Consider the following 20,421-nt stretch of genomic DNA (forward strand, 5'->3'; position numbering starts at 1 on the left):
TTTCGTACGGCGGCAGTCGACACTGTGTCGCAAGTCGTTTTTTTTTATAAACAATGTCCAAAATGCAAAAAGGTATTTAGGTATAGTTTCTATATGTCAAAAAGAGAATATTTAAGAAATAAAACATTTCAGCCATCGGGGAGACTAAAGAAATTTAGCCCAGCAGTGAATGTGTTAATAGCTACTAACTAGCGATTAGGGAACACAATTAAATGACTGAGAAATGTATTGGAAATCAAGACAAGCTCCACGTCGTGCACACCCAGGAAATGTTGGTGATGTTATTGCTTTTTAACAAGTTAACAATTTTTCATTAAACCAACTATGATAGTTTTGGCTAAGTGAGCATGCATGATGAGCCCAAGCTATAATATACTTACTTCCAAAAATTACAAACAGAAACTGTGGCCAACCAACCAATCTGCATTTACCCTAATTCTACAAATCAGGACTTCGTAACCGCTAACCAACATACACTTAGCAACCTAAATTAGGTGGTAATATCCCTTCCCAACATGACAGACAGTAGGTATCACTAGGAAAAATGCACAGTTTTAACACTAAAGTGGTGGAAGTGGAATTGAAATCATAAGCCGACTGCTGCAATATGAAAGACAGCAGAAAACTACAATTTGTTTATCATACCACACTTTTCACATCTAGCTATTCTTTCCATAGAATAAATTATGGATTTTTATATGCCCAATTACTTACACAAGAGGTCAATGACACACTTGTGGCAATTTCTATGCATTCTTCACCCTGATAACAAATGTAGTACAGTTAAAACCTAGGTCAGAGCCAATCAAGGAGGTTGTAAATATACTGGATGGGGTACCACTGGTTCCAAGCATTGAGCGCAGTGTGGCAGGAATGGGGGAGCTTGGGTAAGATAGCCACGCCTACTTTGACCACAACATTAATAATCCCATAAAAGTCAATGCTAACTAATTGGTGAAATATTCGGTCATGATTGTTGCTACGTTAAAATAAACTATCCCAAACGAACACAGTAAACCTTTTCTCTAGCATTATGGGAAGGCTTCGTGAAAACATGCCTTCGAATATCTTTTCCCAAGGAAAAATTATTGTCAATCACCATGATTCTGCTGTGCAACTAGCTTAGCCGAAAATAACATTTTGCAAGTGTAAAATATCAATTCCCCTGCACTTCTGCAGGTAATTAATAAGATTGAAGTCATTGGAATGCTTACAATAGCAGACCGGTCATAATAATAGTGTGAAAGAATGATCACAACGATATATTATCACCACGATATGACTACATGGACAGTTTAATGTACACAGTAGTATGACGAACGATCGGAAAACTCCGACGACAATCAAGAAGTAATTGTTGCATTTTTATTTTATAAATCAGAGGCGATATAAGGAATAGAATACTTGATTAAATACGTACTGTTTGAGACTAAGTCCGAAAATGGTCAAACCAAGATGGCGGAATTGTGGCCACGCTTAAAACTCGAATACAGCACCTCCAGATATTTATAACCTCCTTGGTGCCGATTAACATCGGTGAAATATCACTAAGTTACTAATTATTCTCATTTTCACAAACTGAGTTTCACCTACCACCAACAATACAGACAGTACAGTCTGCAGACTTGGTTAATGCCCTTGAATGGGCCACAGAGGTAAAACTACCATTGAATAATTCTTCTCGGGTTCTCAACCAGGTTAACTTAGCTGTGTAGGCCGACATTTCGGAAAATGACTTGTCTCCCATTTTCAAGGCGTGTTACTCAATTAAAGTACAATTTTAACATTAATTCACCAGGAGAAATAAAAATCGTAACACTACTACTTTAACAGCATTATCATGTAAAATGTGAAAAGATGTTTAATAAATGACCAATACTTACTACAGAAGATACATACGAGTACATTGAGTTCTACAAATTACAGATATTAAAAAAAAAGCATAGGAACATGACATAGATCGTTTTTCAACAGCCTTTTACAAAAAGCATACATAATTTCACGAGTATATGACATTTTTCTTAAGTTCTAGGGACTCTATTAACACTTGACACAGAATACTCCCAGTGGGCAAATAATAAATAAAACTCTCACAGCACTTCAGTAAGTTTTTTTCCAAACATGCAACTCAAACACATTTTTCAATAGCCACACCATTTGAATAGTGAAAATGATTTTACCCTCCCTGCAAGCCTCACATTTACACCTTTTAATTTAGTTATGAAATAGAACATTACATTCTGCTTCCAAAATAGCAATAAAAGTGTTAATTGTCCAAGTAATTATAAACTTGATTTAAGGCCTGCTATAACCTCAACAGGTGCCTTTGATTCTTAAAGGAGTGGAAATGGTTGCTATCACAGACATACTCAATCTAAACAATCTACCATCAAATTTGTGGCAAGAACAGATTAACAAAACATAAAACTAATTGAGCGTTTTTTAAAATTATGGGAAAGTTAAATAAGATAATTTAAGTTTAAATACAATGTTTACAGCCTCCACAGATTTTTAAATTGAGTACAACAGCTTTCTAGTATTGACGCTACATTTAGGTGAATAGATATATACATAATTCTCCTATGTTAATGGATATAAACAATATTCAGGGTAGGATGCACATATAAAAATGTCTTTAGCTTCAGTTGAAAGTAGTGATTTCGCCCTGCTAATTTAAAACAATGCAAAAATCAAATATGCGTCTGCCACCATCTATCATTTAGATCTAAATATCATCTTGATGGTGTCATAGAAAATCCCTCAGGTCTTTCCCTCTCCTTTTCCATTTTTCCTTTCCTCCCAATATTTTCAAACCCCTAAGCCAAAAAAACAACTTCAGTCAAAGTCATAAAACAGATACCCTAGATCCCCACTTTCTACCCATCTCTCGTTGTGAAATAAAATCCATACTTTGTACCCCATTAAGAGAGAGAGAGAGTCAAAACCATGGACATGATATAACAAAAAAAGTATGGGAAAGAGCCAAGTACCTTCATTATATGTTTGATCAATAACCTCCACCAGGTGAAGCCAAAGACTTTGTCTTGTATCCTTGATGGCACTGATGGAAAATACAGACTTACCTTCCAAACACAAAACATCCATGAAAATGTTTAAAATCACTCGCATTCAAACGTGACACCTATGTCTTGAAACATTCCTCAGAATGCAAATCCAACTAATTATACACGGACACAAAATGATTTTTCATTCAACACAATCCCATATTTCAACCTCCTCCTTTCAACGATAAAGAAGTGAATATCACTTGCTTAGCCCACCAACTATAATCAAAGACATAGCCAATAATAGGTGGGACTAGATAGATAATTTTTGGGGCTACTGATTCATGATGAGGCGAGTAAAAATTTTAAGTTTATACTGAAATGACTATTTCATGGATCATGAAGTGAGTTTCAAGAACAGTTTTCGAAAGATAAATGCAGACCACAAGTTGAACTATAGGAGCTGATAATTTACAGCTTTATTTGGCCATACTACACAGCCAATAAACAAAATTGCCTGATGAAACTGACATACAGTGATGATTTACCACCAAAGACTTCTAACTATACAAATTAACTTCAAGTAGTAACACTTGATTCCTTGCTTGTTTGATCACCTCTACCATTATGGGCTTCTGTTCTATGCTTCCTCAATGCACTAGTACCAATGAAAGTTTGCTGGCAATCTTTACACACCAATGGCTTCACTTTACAATGAGTGAGTAGATGTTCCCTTAAGTGATAATATCTATCAAAAGAACAATGGCAATCTTTACACATAAACACCTTTGTATGAACCTCTCTTCTGTGAGCTCTCAGCTCACATCTGTAACTGAAAAACAATGAACAAGCTTTACAGGAGGACTTACTTGCGTTGGTTGCCTTCAAATGTCCTGTCAAGCTGGATTGAGTACCAAAATATTTATTGCATCGAGTACACTTAAACTTAGACTTGCAATTATTACTCTTATGGGCCTCAAAAGCAGCAAGTGACCGGAAATCCTTTAAACACTTTCTGCCTCGCTTTTTGCAGGAGTCATAACCATAATGAGGCGTAACAAGCGAAAGAGGCAATGAATTGACGCCAGTCTTTCTTTTACTTGGGCCACCGCAGCCTTTTGCCGATGCATTGATTGGATTCATAAAAACCACTTTACCAGCAGTATTTTCTTTGGATAGTTGCTGTTGGGTCTGCCGGTGTTTCAACCTCCCTTCCTCATGTTCTGCAATGTGGTCACGTAAATTCTTTTCCGTACTCAACACCGCACTGCAGAAGACACAATAAAACCCTTCACCAACAGCAGAGTCCTCACCTGCAATGCCCCCCAATGACTGTTTGCGTTTGCGTTGGCGCACTTTAACACGAGACACTGACTCCCTTTCAGTCGATTCACGCTGAACTGGCCGATTCGAACAAGTTGCACCAGTAACAGGATCAAATGAAGACATTCCAGGAACCTGCAAAAAATAAATTTTGTAACAATGAGTGAATGAAAGCAAAAGATAAGATGACCCAACTAGCACATTGTAAGTCATTGAGATAAGGTGAAAGGAAGAAATGAGGGAGGCGCTTATCAAGTAAGCTTGTTATGGGTTTCTTACACCCAGGCCGACAAACATCCAGAGTAATGAAAAAATGGATGCCAAACTTTCAGCACTTCCGTAGATGTTGTTTTTATTCCATCATTCTTAGAGTATTCATTAAGGGATTTATGTATAAGAATAATTTTTCCATTCTTGGCACTACTACAATATGAGTAGAAATAACGTCATATGGCCATAATTTGAAAATCATTCACATATTTATGAACTGATGGCGAAATGACGGTCGTGAGAAAAACACATAATTTCACAAGAATAGCGACGTAAAATAATATAAAAATGCCGGAAGGAATCTCTAACATACATATTGTATTCTTTGGGTTATCAGGCCATAAATTAAATTTCATAAATGTTATATTGTGTGGACCTTGAATACCTAATTTCAGTTTCTCATGCACCTACCAGCCAAGTTTTTCCACATAATTGGATTTTAAAGTGGTAACTGCACCTCTCACAGTTAACAGTTGCTGTGGAGTAGTAGTAAGCGTACAGAGCTACGGATGCGTAGGTCTTATGTTCGGTTCTCCCTGTTGTTATTTTTTTTTCTTTCCGCCACAAGGACAAAGCACTTGTATAATACTTTATATCTTCACCAGCCGGTCACTTGCAGAAGTTAATTTTTTTCTATTTACGGGAAAATCTGTTATCAGTTGTTAATCTCTTATAAAGACTCGCTGAATTTCACCGGTAGGCTATTTATTCATGTCGGGATGAGCCGCGTATCATGTGTAGTATGCTGTTCAACCCCCTTTGGTGCTCCAACTGAAGCGACTTTCGTTGCCTGAGGATATTTGATGGCATTCCTTACCTATTCTTCCCTAAAATCTTACCCTTACCTTATATAACCCCCTTAGCTTAGGATAAAGATCTTATCAATTTTTTCTGTAAGAAAACCATAAGAAACCGATAACTCTCTTACTTTGTGCTATTTGGGGAGTTTCCACCACAAATCCAGAAGTACATAGAGCAGAAATCAATTATGTATAACAACCATCATTGTAGTCAAAACTACCTCAGGATTCATAACACCTTTCAATTTTCATTCTCCTCATTCATAGAAGTTTTTTTTCTTTTAAGAAGAATATACATATTTTCATTTGCATAGAAATTTTCCCTGATTTCCAGTCTGAATTTTTTAAATTTCCTGAATACCAATAGTAAAACGGTAAATATCATATTAATTCGATACCCAATTACATACATATTTTAAAAGGTTGACACCAAAAAATGAATGCAAAACTGGGGGTTGAGCTTCTACAGCCTCAGAACTGTAGAAAGGAAAATGCTCAATTTTTTTTTCTCCCGGAAGATTGAAGCCATCTCTAGGTGAGTGAATGTATGAGTGACTGCTCATTGAGCGCTTGTGTTTCTGCAAATCACTGGCTATTCCTAGCAGGCCTATCCTGAGAAGATTCCCGGTTTTTTTGTGGAGCGAGAATCCTTCGTGGAGGTCCGTGCAGCGCCACAAAAGATCTTGTTGTGTATGTTTGTTGTGAGTGAATGTGTGTGAGTTTTGGGCTTTCCGGTTGAGAGGCTGGTGTTTGGTCCCTGCGGTGAATTTCTCCCCCTTCCCGCACACCAACACAGTGAAAATAATTTGACTTGCAAGGTGGACGAACCATGGGAGAATTATACGGCTATCTGAGTATTTTCCTTTCTACAAAAAAAATAAAATAACACAAGAAATATAAAAAAATATGCCACCATACCCTACTGTTCGGCTAAGGATACCATGAAGCATGCATCAATAACCAAAATGCCCTGAATAACTGAAGTTCCCAATCAGCAAAAAACAAATGAGGAGCCAAAATTTGATTCCCTTAAGGAAATGTTTGAATGTTCATCCATTTCCTTCCTTTTCATACAGCTTAGTTTCATAGAGTTCACATTACTCGGGTTCGAAAGGGAGTTACCACGGCCACACTAACAAGCTTGTATTCACACAGCTCCTGATTTACCATGGTAAGGATGCTGGCGACATATGATGGATAGTCAAGAAAACTAAATAAAACAAATTGGGTCCACAGGAGCCTGTGAACACAGATTGAAAAAGGAAGTTGAAGACAATTATCAATAATATTATTTTCAATGCCCAACATATGATATTGAAAAAAGATAATAAAAGGAGGCCTCATTAAAATAAAGATAGGGGCAAAGTGCATTCTTAACTTGTACTGATCTTAAAAATGTGTGAAAACTGTTGTTATAGCCAGTCAGCTGAGGCACAATATCTTAATAATAACATTTATTGTGAATCATTACAAGCTTCTACCGCAAAAATATACACACCTCCATTGAGGATTGCACACACTGATCAATCTCATTCAAGTAAGTACCATCATGAAAAACATCCAGTTTAAGTTGTCTAAGAATTGTTAAACTTGCATGAATATCACCTGATGCATTAAATCAACACTGGCTTTTTCTTTTCTTTCTAAATCTTGTGAAATTGAAACAGAATTAGAGCTTCTTACTGGATGAGTGTATTTCAGCCAATGCAAAATATCATTTCATGAGAAAATAACTACATAAAAAACAATAATTTCACCCCCAAATCCATACCTAATAAAGTAAATGAGACATGGTTGAGCAAAGGTACTCTCCAAAACATGCATGCATATTTAAACTAAACCAGTATTCCTATAATACCACTACATATTTAAGACACTGGTCCAATAATTTAAGATGTGAGTTTGAGTTTTCGTTTAGAATAATTCATTCACACCACACTTCTGTCGTTTCCTCTCTTCCATCTTCTATATTATTTCTACAGTATAGATACCTTTTTCTCAACTTATACGCAACCAAACTCTACAAATGAGGTACCAAAATGCACAAAATTTATCAGAGAGCATGCGACGGCATATCGTACTTCCTAAATATTGCTATTGTTTCCTAAAATTGGTTTTTAAATAATAAAAAAAAAACAAAAACCGGTAAATATCCCTGACATTAGTGGCGCACAACCTGATACATTTGTTCATTTGCAACAATACCTCGCATTCTTTAAATAACTTTTATCAAAATGCGGCTGATTCCACATTCAAGTCTCTTGTTGATACGTAAGTATGAGTCATCATGTGCGTTTAACAGAGGATAGTGTAATTACTTCCAATGTTGTGTTTACAGAGGTCCACTGATCTCAATTTGTACATGAACATTACAATTAAATTTGTGCATAAGACCCTGCCTTTTTTTCTACATTTTTGAAATTAGAAACGCCTATCCCTCTGTGGACCTGCATTGAAAAGAGCGGGCGCATCACACTCGTATGTCTATTTAAACCACCTCCATTTTGATTCTCAAATCCCAGTCCCCACTGACTTGTGTTCATACAAGCTCCAAATACTGGTAACCAGTGCCAACCCTTGTAACTCTATGCTAGTAAAACTGGCATATTTTTAGAGTAGTTCAGTTAAAACTGATTAACTGTTGTAGTGGTGTACTGGTGTAACCTACTTTCACACCGTGAACTAGACGTTTGAGTTAATACTCATGTACAGCCAATTGCTACTCTAACTTATTAAGGTGAACGAGACCTTATAAATATTTGACATGTCTGACTTCATTTCCATTTAATATCATTTTGCACACGCCACACAAAACATTTTTTGCAAACAGTCATGAAAATTGGATGTGCTTCTCTGCCAGTTTAATTCAGTCTATCAGAGACGTGAATCCTGTGCGTCCCTCAGTGTATTGGTGATGCCACCCAGATGCACATTCACATCCATGGGGCTGAATGTGTTAAGAAGCAGTGGCAGCTATTACATACAGTGGATAGCACATGGCATGCCGATGATGGACTCAGAACAATGATCATGAGTGACACCAGGAGTTCAGATTCAATAAACATGCTCAACTTGGCTTCAACCAAACAAATTTAATATGTATTCAAAAATTCTAAGGCGTCACATGATTAATAAAAATTGACCGAGCTAACTTGAGCATACCTCAGGTGGATATGATGATTCATCCACTCGAAATTCTTGAGGTTCCTCCTTTATGTCCAACCTCTGTCCCTGAAAAAGCAAATAATAGTAAAATAAAATCACATCTAAATACTGTATATGTCTGAATATAGTGCCCCCTTTTTTTCCAAAAATGTCCGTGGTAAAAGTAAAGGGGGGGACAATATTCAAACGCATTTTTTTAACTTTTCCCGAAACTGAAGCCTCAAAATTAGGGGGGGGGGGGGGGGGGGACTATATTCAGAGAGGGACTAAATTTGGAGAAATATGGTATTCAAATTCACTACTCCAAATTCAAAGAAGAAGAAGTAATTCTACTTCTGAAATGGAAATATATATACTAAAGCAGGGTGGTGCACTAATTCATGAGGAATCCAACAGGTTAAAATATCACACTGAATGTGGGATCAAATATTTGACTTTGATAACACTAGTATCTAAATCCATGAAATAAAATTAAATGCAATTTTAACTAAGCTGAGGACATTGCCTAAAAGAGCCATGAAGAAAATCCTCTAGCAGCATTATGCCTCCGTGAGCTTGGAAATAATTGGTGGCCTGAGCTGCATTTAATAGAATGTAATAAATATAAATTAGCTACATTCCTGCCGAGATATTCATTTCTATAGTTTCCATATGAATGAATCAGAGACAGGCAATGTTAAGCATAACATGAACTCACTTCTTCAATGTCAATCCCTTCTTCCTGGTCTTCTAAGTTTCCTTCACTGGAGTCTTGGAATTCTCTCTTGCAAGGATACAATATCACATTGGGATTTCCTTCATCATAATCGTGCCAATCAGAAGTTACAGCTTTTACTCCTGTCAGTGCCTGGCACATTTTACTCACATCAGCTCCTTCTTCATTCGATCCATCACCTCCCTCAGTAATCTCATCAGCATTTGGCATCTGAAATACAAAACATATGAATGACCACAAATTTTAAATACTTCACTACTAGCTGATACACTTCACTCTCTCCAACCCTTATTATTAAGGACTATATACACAAATCCTCTTTGTTAATGGTCAACCTTGGAGGTCACAATTGCTAGCTTTGGATTTCCTTCCTATCATCAACTGAATGACAACGTAATTAAATTAACCTTCATCCATATCACTTTCCCAAGAAGAGAAGACAAATGGATCATAGTGCCACAACTGGATCAATGTCCTCCAACTTAGCACGGCAATTCTTCAGAGGCTGGGTGTACAAGTCAGAGACTTTATTATGTACCAGGTAACATCAGAAGGGGATAGATTAAAGGAAGAATTTAGGGTGAGGGTCTTGCCAAGTTGAACACAGCAACTTCCCAGGGTTAGGATGGACTCAAAAGGTTTAAGAAGGAAAAAATGGATCTTTAAATGCATATTTAGACAACTCACCAGGGATACAATAGGCTTGGAAGGTTTGGGAAGGGAGAATCTATTGATATCAAATCTTGTGGGGAGGCACGAGCTACTACTACAGTGAAACAATTAGGTAAGAGTTTGTCTAGTTTTTGATCATTGGGCCAACACTGCTAAGCTGTATCATTACAATAGTTTTTATTGTAATGATACAGCTATTACATATTATCAAATTTTGGGCCAGAGTATATAAATGGTGCTATCCATAAGGCTCTCATTAACAGTTGAGACAAGGCATAAATTCTAACTCAAACCTAATACATATGTACACAGTATATGGTTTAAAGGGATACATGCATCCCTTTTCCCAACTCCTTTCATAGCTTAAAAGAATATTTGTAACTGGTAAAAATTGAAAAATCTCAATATTATGTGTACAAGTATCCCTCACTTAACACTTCAGGTATATTCCTGAAAAGTGTCGTATTAAGCAAATTTCGTGTAAGGTGAAAGCTGCATTTCAGGCAGTATAACTTACACTTTATACACCTTAGACAGATTTTTCTGGGGCTATTTTACATCAATGGACATAAATACAGTTGATATGGCACAGTGATCAAAATTTCAAGAGATTATTATCATTTGCAGAGCTAATTACTTCCTAAACAAATTGAATTGTGATCTATTTTGCTTTTCTAATGCTTCTAAAGAGGTGACATATAAGTTAAGGCAAGTTCCTCAGTTGAGGAAAAGCAGGAAGATTTCCTAAACAAATGGAGAAGAATATTGAGACTCAGTCATGTTACAGCAAAAACTGAGTTAAGCAAATACATGTTAAGCAAGGGATACTTGCATATTTATTTATATTTTAGAACTCTGCCAACAGTCGATTTTTGACTGCTACTCCGGCAAATGTCCATACCATGTGGATCTATCCAATACAGTTTCAATTATCAAAGAAGCAGCAAAACTTTTTTTAAACAGAATAAACTTTATTATTCCAAAACCTAGCATTCTTCAGTACCAAAACAATACTAGCAGTAAACAAGCAATATAAACCATTAGCATTTGATTTCAATGCATGAGACTCAACAAGATGTTCCACTAACATTATTAAATTAATAATTATGCATATAAATGTACAGAGCCTTAAAGCAAAAATGTATGTGTTCAAACCATTTGTGAATTCTTAAGAACCTTATGTTATCCGTGCTTCCGAGCACAGACTTCATATACTTAAATGAAATTGGAAGAGTAGGTTTTTCGGGATATCACTCGTCCAGTAGTTTTTACAGGGAGTTCTCCAAAGGTGGAGGTGAGTGGAAATATGTAAAATAAAGCATTAGACCTCAAAATCTAATATCATAAGCATTGAGAAGTTTTGCTCTGAACTCAGTTTTGGATGTTGTGCAATAGAAGTGTTTTTCCATGATATCAAGGTTCCTGTCGCCTCTGTTCACAGATCTCCCAATGGAGGTTTTTCAAAAGGTTTTAATGCAGGCATTATCATGTTGTTGTTGAGAAAGGGTACAAGAACTCTAGTAGTAAGTGGGGACTTGAATGTTGATTCGAATTTTGACGATCTCCTCAACACACAACTGCCACACTTATGTCTTAGCAATCTTACGGCTAGCTCAAGTACACCATAGATAATATGAGGGCTGTGCAGAAAGTAACAGAGGTTTTGAAATAAAAAATAAACAAAGCGAAAATAACAATTTTTATCATATACATTTTGAATTAAGCTATTTTAATCCATAATCGCCATTTAAATTAAGGCATTTATCATTACGTGGGTCAAGCTTTTCGATACCCCCTATGTAGAAATCTGCCGCCTGCGAGTTCAACCACTGGTTTAGGTGCACCAGCATGCAGCTCAGCGTCAGAGTCAAATCGCTGCGTACCAAGCCACATTTTCATTGCTGGGCAGGGGCGCCGACTTATAAAAAATATTGGGGGGGCCCATATCGGAGGTTTTTCCCCGGGAAGAGGTTAAATTCAAAGTGTGTCGCAGCGCCGAAAAGCTGTCATGATTCACACCACCTGATTCAGTTAACCTGCTTAACCTTATAATTATATGTTTTAACACATTTTTGAATTTATTTTAAAAGGTAACTATCGTCAAACATGGGAAAAAAATTACGAATATATATTTTTGTGATTTCACAAAGCATAATATAACTTAATTATTTTCTTGAATTATTGAGGGGGCTCCGCCCCCCCAAACGAATCTTTGAGGGGGCTCGGGCCCCCTCAGGCCCCATGGAGTCGGCGCCACTGTTGCTGGGAACAGGTGGCAGTCCCTGTAGTCCCTCGGCACCGAATCCGGGCTGTACGGCGGGTTATTGAAAACTTCCCATCCAAAACCATCCCAGAGTGCCTGGGTTCGATTGACCATGTGTGGATGAGCATTGCCGTGGAGAAACAAAACTTCCTTGCTGAGTTTTCCCCAGTGTTTGTTTTGTGTCACGCGTGTTAATTTTCCTAGTGATTATTCCTTGACTGTTCACTTTGCAAATCTGGCGATAAATTTCAATTGGTTTGCAATTTTTCACAAAAAAAAACGTATAGACAGCTAACACTCGACTACTAGCAGGATTTTCAATTGCAGTGCTCATTTAAACCCTCCACTGTATGCAAGGTACGATAGACACGATGCACAAGATACCCCAGCTGGTTGCGTACAAAGTGTAGGAACCCTCTGACGCCGAGATAGTGGCACTAGTCCCACTCATTGCCGTGCCATGTCAAAAGGTCTGTTACCTCCTGGACAGCCATCGTATATTTACTAGTTACCCTTGTTTGGAAGAATCAGTGATTGATAATTACTTCTCTGACCACTCTGTCCAAGTTATAAAACTACAGGTCTTCCCAACTGACCTTTGTCAAACACATAAAAACATTTCCCAGGATCAATAAAGAATAATAATAATAACACCATTGAAAAACAAATTGTCACTTTGAGGTATAAAAAAACTGACATACCTCTAGAATATTTTCTGATGCATCCTCTATGGTACCTTGGCAAAACCTTTTTTCAAATGTTATGTTAGAATCAATGCATCGGCTTTTAAAGAGTTTAAAATCGATAAGCTTTTCCAGACAAGTGGAACATGCTAGCCAGGGGTAATTTCCAACCTTCCGCACCTGGAATTTCAAATTTACAGAATTAAAATTCTAGTGGCATACAAAGATATGAATATAATTGCACACTAATTAATCACAGATTAAAAAGAAAATAAGGGCTTCTACAAGTCAAAGTGTCAATTACCATGGTAGAAACCAGAAATATTCCACTTTGAGTCAACAATAACCCAATCATGCAATGTACCTTTGCCTCATGCAAATAAATTTCCAGTGAAAGAAAATTATGTATTAAGCACGAGGTACGAACCCAGCTTAGGGCATTCGAACACTATAAGGACAAATTTTACCTTAACCTGCATTACAAGTCACATACCACTTTGATTTAAGTAAGGTTGTATACAAAGTGTATTCAAACAATTGGCAAGAGATAAAGTTATCTCTTGCCAATTGTTTCTGTTCTCGGCCAAAAGTTCTCTCACTGGCCCATGAAAGTAAAATGGTCCTACAGCTGTGTGTTTTCATCAAAAGGGAGAGTTTCATGAACATCTTTAAGGTCTACACGATTTTATATGGGATAAGTTTAACAATACGTTTCAAATTTCACAATGTCAAGTGAAGAAACATTCTAGAGGCATATCCAAATGTTGGCATTTTTAAGAACATAATTAACAGCTCTATCATATTGACAGTAAGTAACCAATATTTTTTCCCACTTTTAAGAGCCATCGGAATCTTCAGCACCCATGACAGCAATTTTTGAGCAATGAACTTCATGGAATTTTTTTTAACTCCTTAAAAAAAAGTAGTTTTTATCTGAAAATGTGCTGTGTAATCAGATACAAAGAGTTGATCTTGCTTCTACAAAATTTTTAAATGCCAGGAATTCTAATGTTACAGCTGGGTGAATTGCTTGGATTAAAAGTTGGCAGCTAAGGGTTAATATTTCCCCACCAGTCTCCTTAATTAAATAAACCTGCAGGTGTGGTAACACAGGCCACTAAGTCGTTCAAAAGAATACCCTCTATCTAATAACAAAAAACTCCACACCGTTCTACGAAAATTCTAAAGATTGAAATTGGAAAAAATCAAAATTACACTCATTGGGGATACATGCATTCCATATTAAAGTGACCCTAAGGGTGAAAAATTATTAGTTCTACTTAATATCACACATTATGAATAATGTTTGAGAATTACATAAACTTTCATAAAAATGGATATTTTTTAAAACAATTTGTTTTTTTTTCTAAGATTTTATTGCTTCTTTTAGCACTGAACAACACTGTCTTTGTTGAGCAATAATGATGGTCAGGTTAACAATACCTTTTCACTGTTTTAACATCAGTTAGTGATTGTTGTTATGAGTGAATGGATTGCCAGTGAAGTCTACTTTGCTTCCACATCCTAATTTAAGGTTATTTCTTATGACCATTAGCTGAAATTGATGTTTTTGTTTAGTGTATTTGTCTGTAACACCCGTTACTAAAAACATAGAAAAGTTTATCTCACAATTAAACTAAAACATTAGGATTTTTTATTTTTTGGAAGAGTGAAGTTGTGTTATAGTGGAACATTAATACCTATAACAAATTTAAGAATATTAAAATTTAGTTGGTGAAAATGTGGTAACGGGTGTTACAAACTTTGGTAAAACTGAATTTTGTCTTTTATTTTACTAATAACTTATTTTTATACTAAGGTGTGTATTTAAACCTGGAAAAAGAAAACGGGTTTATTTTATACCCATTTTTTTCTACTATGATCAACATCTGTTTACAGAAAATGCCACCAATTGAAAAGACAATTTTGATGAAAGCGTATCGTGAACAGCTTAAAGCTGACAAAAGATAAATACCAGCAGCATCTTTTAAATGAGAGGCAGCGTGACAAGCAGAGAAGAGAACTGAACAAAATAAAAGAAAAAGATGACAACAAATTATTGCTTGAAAGACGTAAACGTGTCCAAGAAAGAGTGAGGAAGCATCGCAACAAACTTAAACTTAACCCATCAGGGTCAACAAATAACACCATATCTCCAATTGGCAGCTACAAGTGCCCCCTATCATTTGGAAAAGCTGTTAATAGACTGAAAAAAAAACCTGCCAAGTAGCCGATTATCTGTTTGTTTTGACCTATCTCTAAGTGTTTAGGAGATATCGTCCGTCGTAATGCAATCCATCCCCCAGGGCGCCACCCCGAACCGCAGCGCCGCTGAGTTATGGCCCACACCACTTACCAGAGACTTCCCCTCCACCCCCTCCCCTCCCTCGGCAAAGAATATGCTCCCAATGGCAAGATCTAGCCTCTGAAGAAATGTGCTTACGTTAAAAAGATTTTAATTTCCATCACAATATTTCTAATCCAAGTGATCAATTTATTTTCACTCTGTCCATGAATTTCAGTACATATCGACCAAAATAAAATACATTTTCAGTGTATTTCTAATATTTTACTGACGCACCATATTTGGCAATTAAAGTGTCTTTGCACACGTTAGGGGTTGTGCTACAATGGAAAATCACATCTTAGTAATAAATTTTGAAAGCTCTCTTCCTTCTATGAGACTGATTTAAAATCTTGTATTAGTTTCACCCCTCTCTCTCTCTGCACAATCATTGGTCACAACTGGTCAGTTACTTTTAGTGGGACAAAAGTATGCCCTGTCCTCTTCAATTTTAAAGAAATAAAAAAAATACAACAGCAAAATTAAAGGTAGGCTTCAGGAGAAAAAAAAATTAATGAGAAAAATTAGTATTACATTATTCGCACATGACAAAGCAGCCATAGCCAATACAGAGATATCTACATAAGGCTCTGGTAAGGATGGCCAGGCATGGCCAGTTGTGCCATCAAGAAAACTTTAAATACTAGTATACAGTAGGAGAGAAAGGCCAAACCTAACTATGGAAACCATAGGTTGATGAGGTGAAATAGTTGAGTAACTTTTATTACAGGAGTCAAAATATTTACTGCCGAGAGAACTGAGGGGAACACAACACATAACCAGGATTTTTTTACTATTGATGATAATTGGAAGAAGAACTTTTATCAATGATTTAGTCAGGTAACTCTCACTGGTAGAATGCAATAAAGTAACAATCATCTCTATGAGATATGCCATATTCTAACCATGAGTAAAAAAATTTGAAACCTTTCCAGTAAAAAATTGTTGACTCAGAGGCCAGTTCATAGAGTTGAGGCTCACCTGAGCTCGAGCTCTTGACAATACATAAACCACTTCAAAAGTTTTTGATCGCTTAAAAAAATCATATTTTTTATGCAGGATAAAGATAATTTCCTTAATTAATTCCAGACCAACTTCGGAGTAAGTAACACAATAGTAAATAAATATCTAACAGCCACTACCTCACAAATTTCGATAGTAATCATGTTCGACAAATTACAGGACTAATAATTATAGGTACCCTAAGCATGAACAATGACCAACATAGACTTTCGAAATGAAATTCATTCAGTAACTACCTATTAATACCTATGATGTCCAAGCAAGTCTTTAGTAAACTTGAGATCAAATACGCAAATATCAAATAAGATGAATTGTACTTTGGAATTGTAGATGTATAAATTGTCTAATATAAGAATGTCACTAAATAGTTATAAGAGCATTGGGATGAGCATTTACAATAAATTACTTCGTAATATAATTAATATCCCTTAAGATAAGTTTGAAAAAAGTTTGATAAAAAAATTAGGTTTGTGTCCATGAAAAATATCATAGTGTATGAGTTGTTACTTTTTTGCTCTTGATCCTAGTGTATATCCAATTTAGTTAATAAATTTACTTCGCATAACATAGTTTCAATAATAAGGTTGCTTGATTGCTATTAACACAGCCAATTTTTCATGGAAATTGTATTTAATTTTGTATACTAGTAAATAACAGCTGTTTTTAGTTCAACTTTAATATAGCCACCTTTCTTATTAATAATGATATATTACAATTATACTCCGTATAATCTTTGTAAATATTTTAAACTTTAGATTTAAGCTTGACTTTGTCTATTGCTGTGAAGGCTTAGAGACAATAAAATCTCTATCATTATCATACTGCAAGGAAAACTTATTTTTCACCTACTCCATCCATGCACCAGCCGCTAAGCTCAAAACACTCGAACTGGACAAAGCCAATACCGGCTTTAAGCCCATACACGATTGTACATGCATGCAAATAAAAATAATAACGAAAAATGGCATGAAATTAAATGGTCTCAACAGCATGCAATCTAGAGATTTATTGAATGAGCAATGGAGATGAAGAATAGAAGATTTATAGGCTCACTTTAAATTGAAGTAAATCTTCTATGGTTTTCGCCACGACGAACCCCAGATCACCGTTTTCTTCCATCACATCTATAAATTGCCTGCTGATGCAGAGGCAAAGCCTACATAATCTAGCACTATTTTTCAGATCCATTTTGAAATAACAGCGGTGACAAACTTGTAAGTGTAAGGCAAAACTCGGCACAAAATTAAATACGATGAAAATGTTGAGTGGACAATAATAACTACACTTTAATCCATATTCCGTCACCTAGCCAACTTCACACACTATACAACTTCACCTTCACACTTCCCTCCAAGTTAGCAATAGATGAGATCGACCGGAAAACAAAAACCACTTCACTTCCAGCAACTAACATTGCATAAGCTCACAGTATAAACCAAGTATAAACCAATACAAAGACGAAGCTAATTTCACACGCCTGCTCCTTGATATAAATGCGAATTTGTTATGACAATATCATCCATAACATCGATCGGCGCGTTGGTTCTTCGACTTTTTAGCATCGAAAATGACAGTTTCTGTGCAGCTTTTTAAATTCTAATTAATTATTTATCGCTATTGATTCGACAACTTCTGAATCAGCCATTATTATAATCAAGTAATAAGACGTCTAATGAGCGCTACGAGGGAGGTGCATCATGTGCACCTTGAGTGCTTGAAATTTAGTTAATTACATTTTGTTTACGTTTGCACCATTAGAAATGAAATGCCAGTTGCCTAACTTCACAAATAATAAGGGCACCTTAGATAAACATTTGTAATTATTTGTTGTTCACTTAGCGTGTTTTATTTTGTGAAGCCACGGTTAGTTATTTATGTTAAGCCAAGTTACGGAAGCCAAGTTATTAATGTATGGTAGTTAATTTTTAATAAAAAACGTAGAAAAAAGCAAATATTTTCCAATAAATGAATTCACAGGAAACGAGCTAAATAGTTACAATAGTTCTAAATAAAAAGTAATATGTTGCTTCCGAAAGATGAACATGATTTATAATGCCTTAGGTGCAAATTATACATTGTTTGATCACAGTACAATAGCAAAGAGAGGGGAGGAGGATAAGGGTTGAGTGAACCTATTACCTCCACCGTTTCATTCTATGAAATTTTGTCTTAATTTGGCATTTGTATTTTACGGAATATGACTCAAACATATCAATAAGCCTTACAAAATTCTTTCTCCAAATAGCATGCATGAGTCCAAGAAAACCTACACTTCTCATTATTCTTATACCACTCTAGAGAATTATACTTTCCATACCTTGGTGCAATGAAAATATCGAAGAAGTTTACTCTACCAGCAACCAGATTGAGTTTCAATTGGAGACTTAAAAGGAACAAATGCCACACTTCACTTATTTTGATGCTAAGTTAAAAGAATTTAGGTTATTGTCATTTAAAGTAGGTGCGTTCAGTTCTCAGTCAATCTTTATAGCAATCAAGGCTGGTTTCATGATTTTTCTACACCTGGCTAAGTTAAAGTGATGCTGAAGCATCACCATCGGTTGTCAATCTGATTCCAGCATCTCCTTTGGTGGCTGATGCCGGAATCAATCAGGGAGCTGAGATCCATTCAGAGGGAAGCACCTCTGCTTACTTAGTCTGCACGCAGTATCCTGTGCTACGGAAATTCATCGTGAGTTGGTGGCAGCTGCCCAAAATGTGGCATTTGGTGACTGATATTTTTGAATTAGGAAAATCATCACCATTGGGCTATTAAGTTTTGATGTGTTTCCTCTGGGAAAATATCTTCGGTATTGGACAATGAACATAATATTCTCCATTAAATACCAGGACCATTTTGTGTAAAAAAAGTATTGTTCCATTTGATGAATGTGTAATTAAAGAGTTGAAGCATTCCATATTGTCCTTTAAAAATTACGTTATACATGTATAGTAAAAATCCAAAGTAATAGCCATTTATTTTCCATCATAAAAAAATCTAATTTTGATTTCTGTCATGGAATCTTATGGCCTCATGCCCCTGGCCAAAACCGATGTATCCACCTGCAGGACTGCTATTAAGGGGTTTAAATGGTGGTAGGTAGGTCGGATGGTGGTTGTGATATGGGTTCTGGATTTTCAGTTCCGGCATTTTTAGTCTCTGGCTCCTTTAGTCAGAAGGCTCTTTTGCTTTTGCCTGCTCAAATGTCCTTAGCTCATGCCCTAAGCTGAAGTCCTGTTACTAAATCCTGAGACCAAGATTCTGCATAGGCTATAAGTCGAAGAAGGGTAAAATTCTGGTATGTACTAAAAAAAATGCCACAATATGTGCCATGCCTTCCTTTATCTTTTTCTTGCTCTTCAAGCTCAAGCGAAATAGTGTGGACAATCTCTCACTTGTCCTAAAAGTAAAAGAGTTAATGTTCAGAGAATTTTGAAAGGGGTATTTATACGAAAGCCCAGAAAAATTATATTTTTCCATAGGAATAATAAGTAAATCAACACCACCATTGAAGCCGATGAATTCCATATCAGAATGCAATTCTCAAATGCAGGATGAAAACAAAATGCAGGTAGTAAAAGAAAAGGAAATGAAAAAAAGGCAATGAAAATTCGATGAAGTCATAAATTATGGGCCAAAAAATAGTAATTTCCACTCTGTAAATTACAAACCATGATAAATTGTATGACATAGAATTAGGAAAAATGTAATCAACTGACCATCAGAATAAAATAGCATTGATAATTGGGTGTTTGAATAAATTTTTCTCTAAATCTGGTTGATTTTTCTCATCTATACTTCCAAAATCTTGAAATTGAGGATTTTCTGATACTTCTTCCGAATCACATTGATATATACCCTCTAACACTAGGTCAATCTAACACTGGTTGCAGGGGAGAAATGCAAGGGATCAATTCGAGATTATTGGCTAATCACTGTTTAAGGAAAAAAAAACAAATTACACCCAAGTTTAAGATAATCCTCGAGCAGTCACGGTGGTGTACTTGGTGAGTCAAGTCAAGAAAACTTGGTTACTTTAATGAGAAAATTAAAATCTAACAATCTGGTCGTGACATTTAAAAAAACACATAGGACTTCCTAGAAATATTTTTGAAACACTTGTAATTACTAAATCACTTCACTTCATAAGAAATATG

At 36.0% G+C, this 20,421-nt stretch overlaps 1 protein-coding gene across 2 annotated transcripts; it reads right to left on the reverse strand.

Moving 5' to 3' along the window:
* Positions 1-1,843: 1,843 nt before the first annotated feature.
* LOC124158623 (zinc finger protein 37-like) lies at positions 1,844-18,022 on the reverse strand. 2 transcript variants are annotated; one of them, XM_046533801.1, is made up of 5 exons: positions 17,600-18,022; positions 12,915-13,076; positions 9,261-9,488; positions 8,561-8,629; positions 1,844-4,463 (listed from the first exon to the last, which is right to left on the reverse strand). In XM_046533801.1, the coding sequence occupies exons 1-5, from the start codon at positions 17,675-17,677 to the stop codon at positions 3,585-3,587; spliced, it is 1,416 nt and encodes a 471-aa protein (XP_046389757.1). In that variant the 5' UTR covers positions 17,678-18,022; the 3' UTR covers positions 1,844-3,584. The 2 variants fall into 2 exon arrangements, with proteins under 2 accessions (XP_046389757.1, XP_046389756.1); XM_046533800.1 differs by having other exon boundaries at positions 17,317-17,692.
* Between the last annotated feature and the right edge of the window lie 2,399 nt (positions 18,023-20,421).

This window comes from Ischnura elegans, chromosome 5 (genome assembly GCF_921293095.1).
Source record: "Ischnura elegans chromosome 5, ioIscEleg1.1, whole genome shotgun sequence".
Lineage (NCBI taxonomy): Eukaryota > Metazoa > Arthropoda > Insecta > Odonata > Coenagrionidae > Ischnura > Ischnura elegans.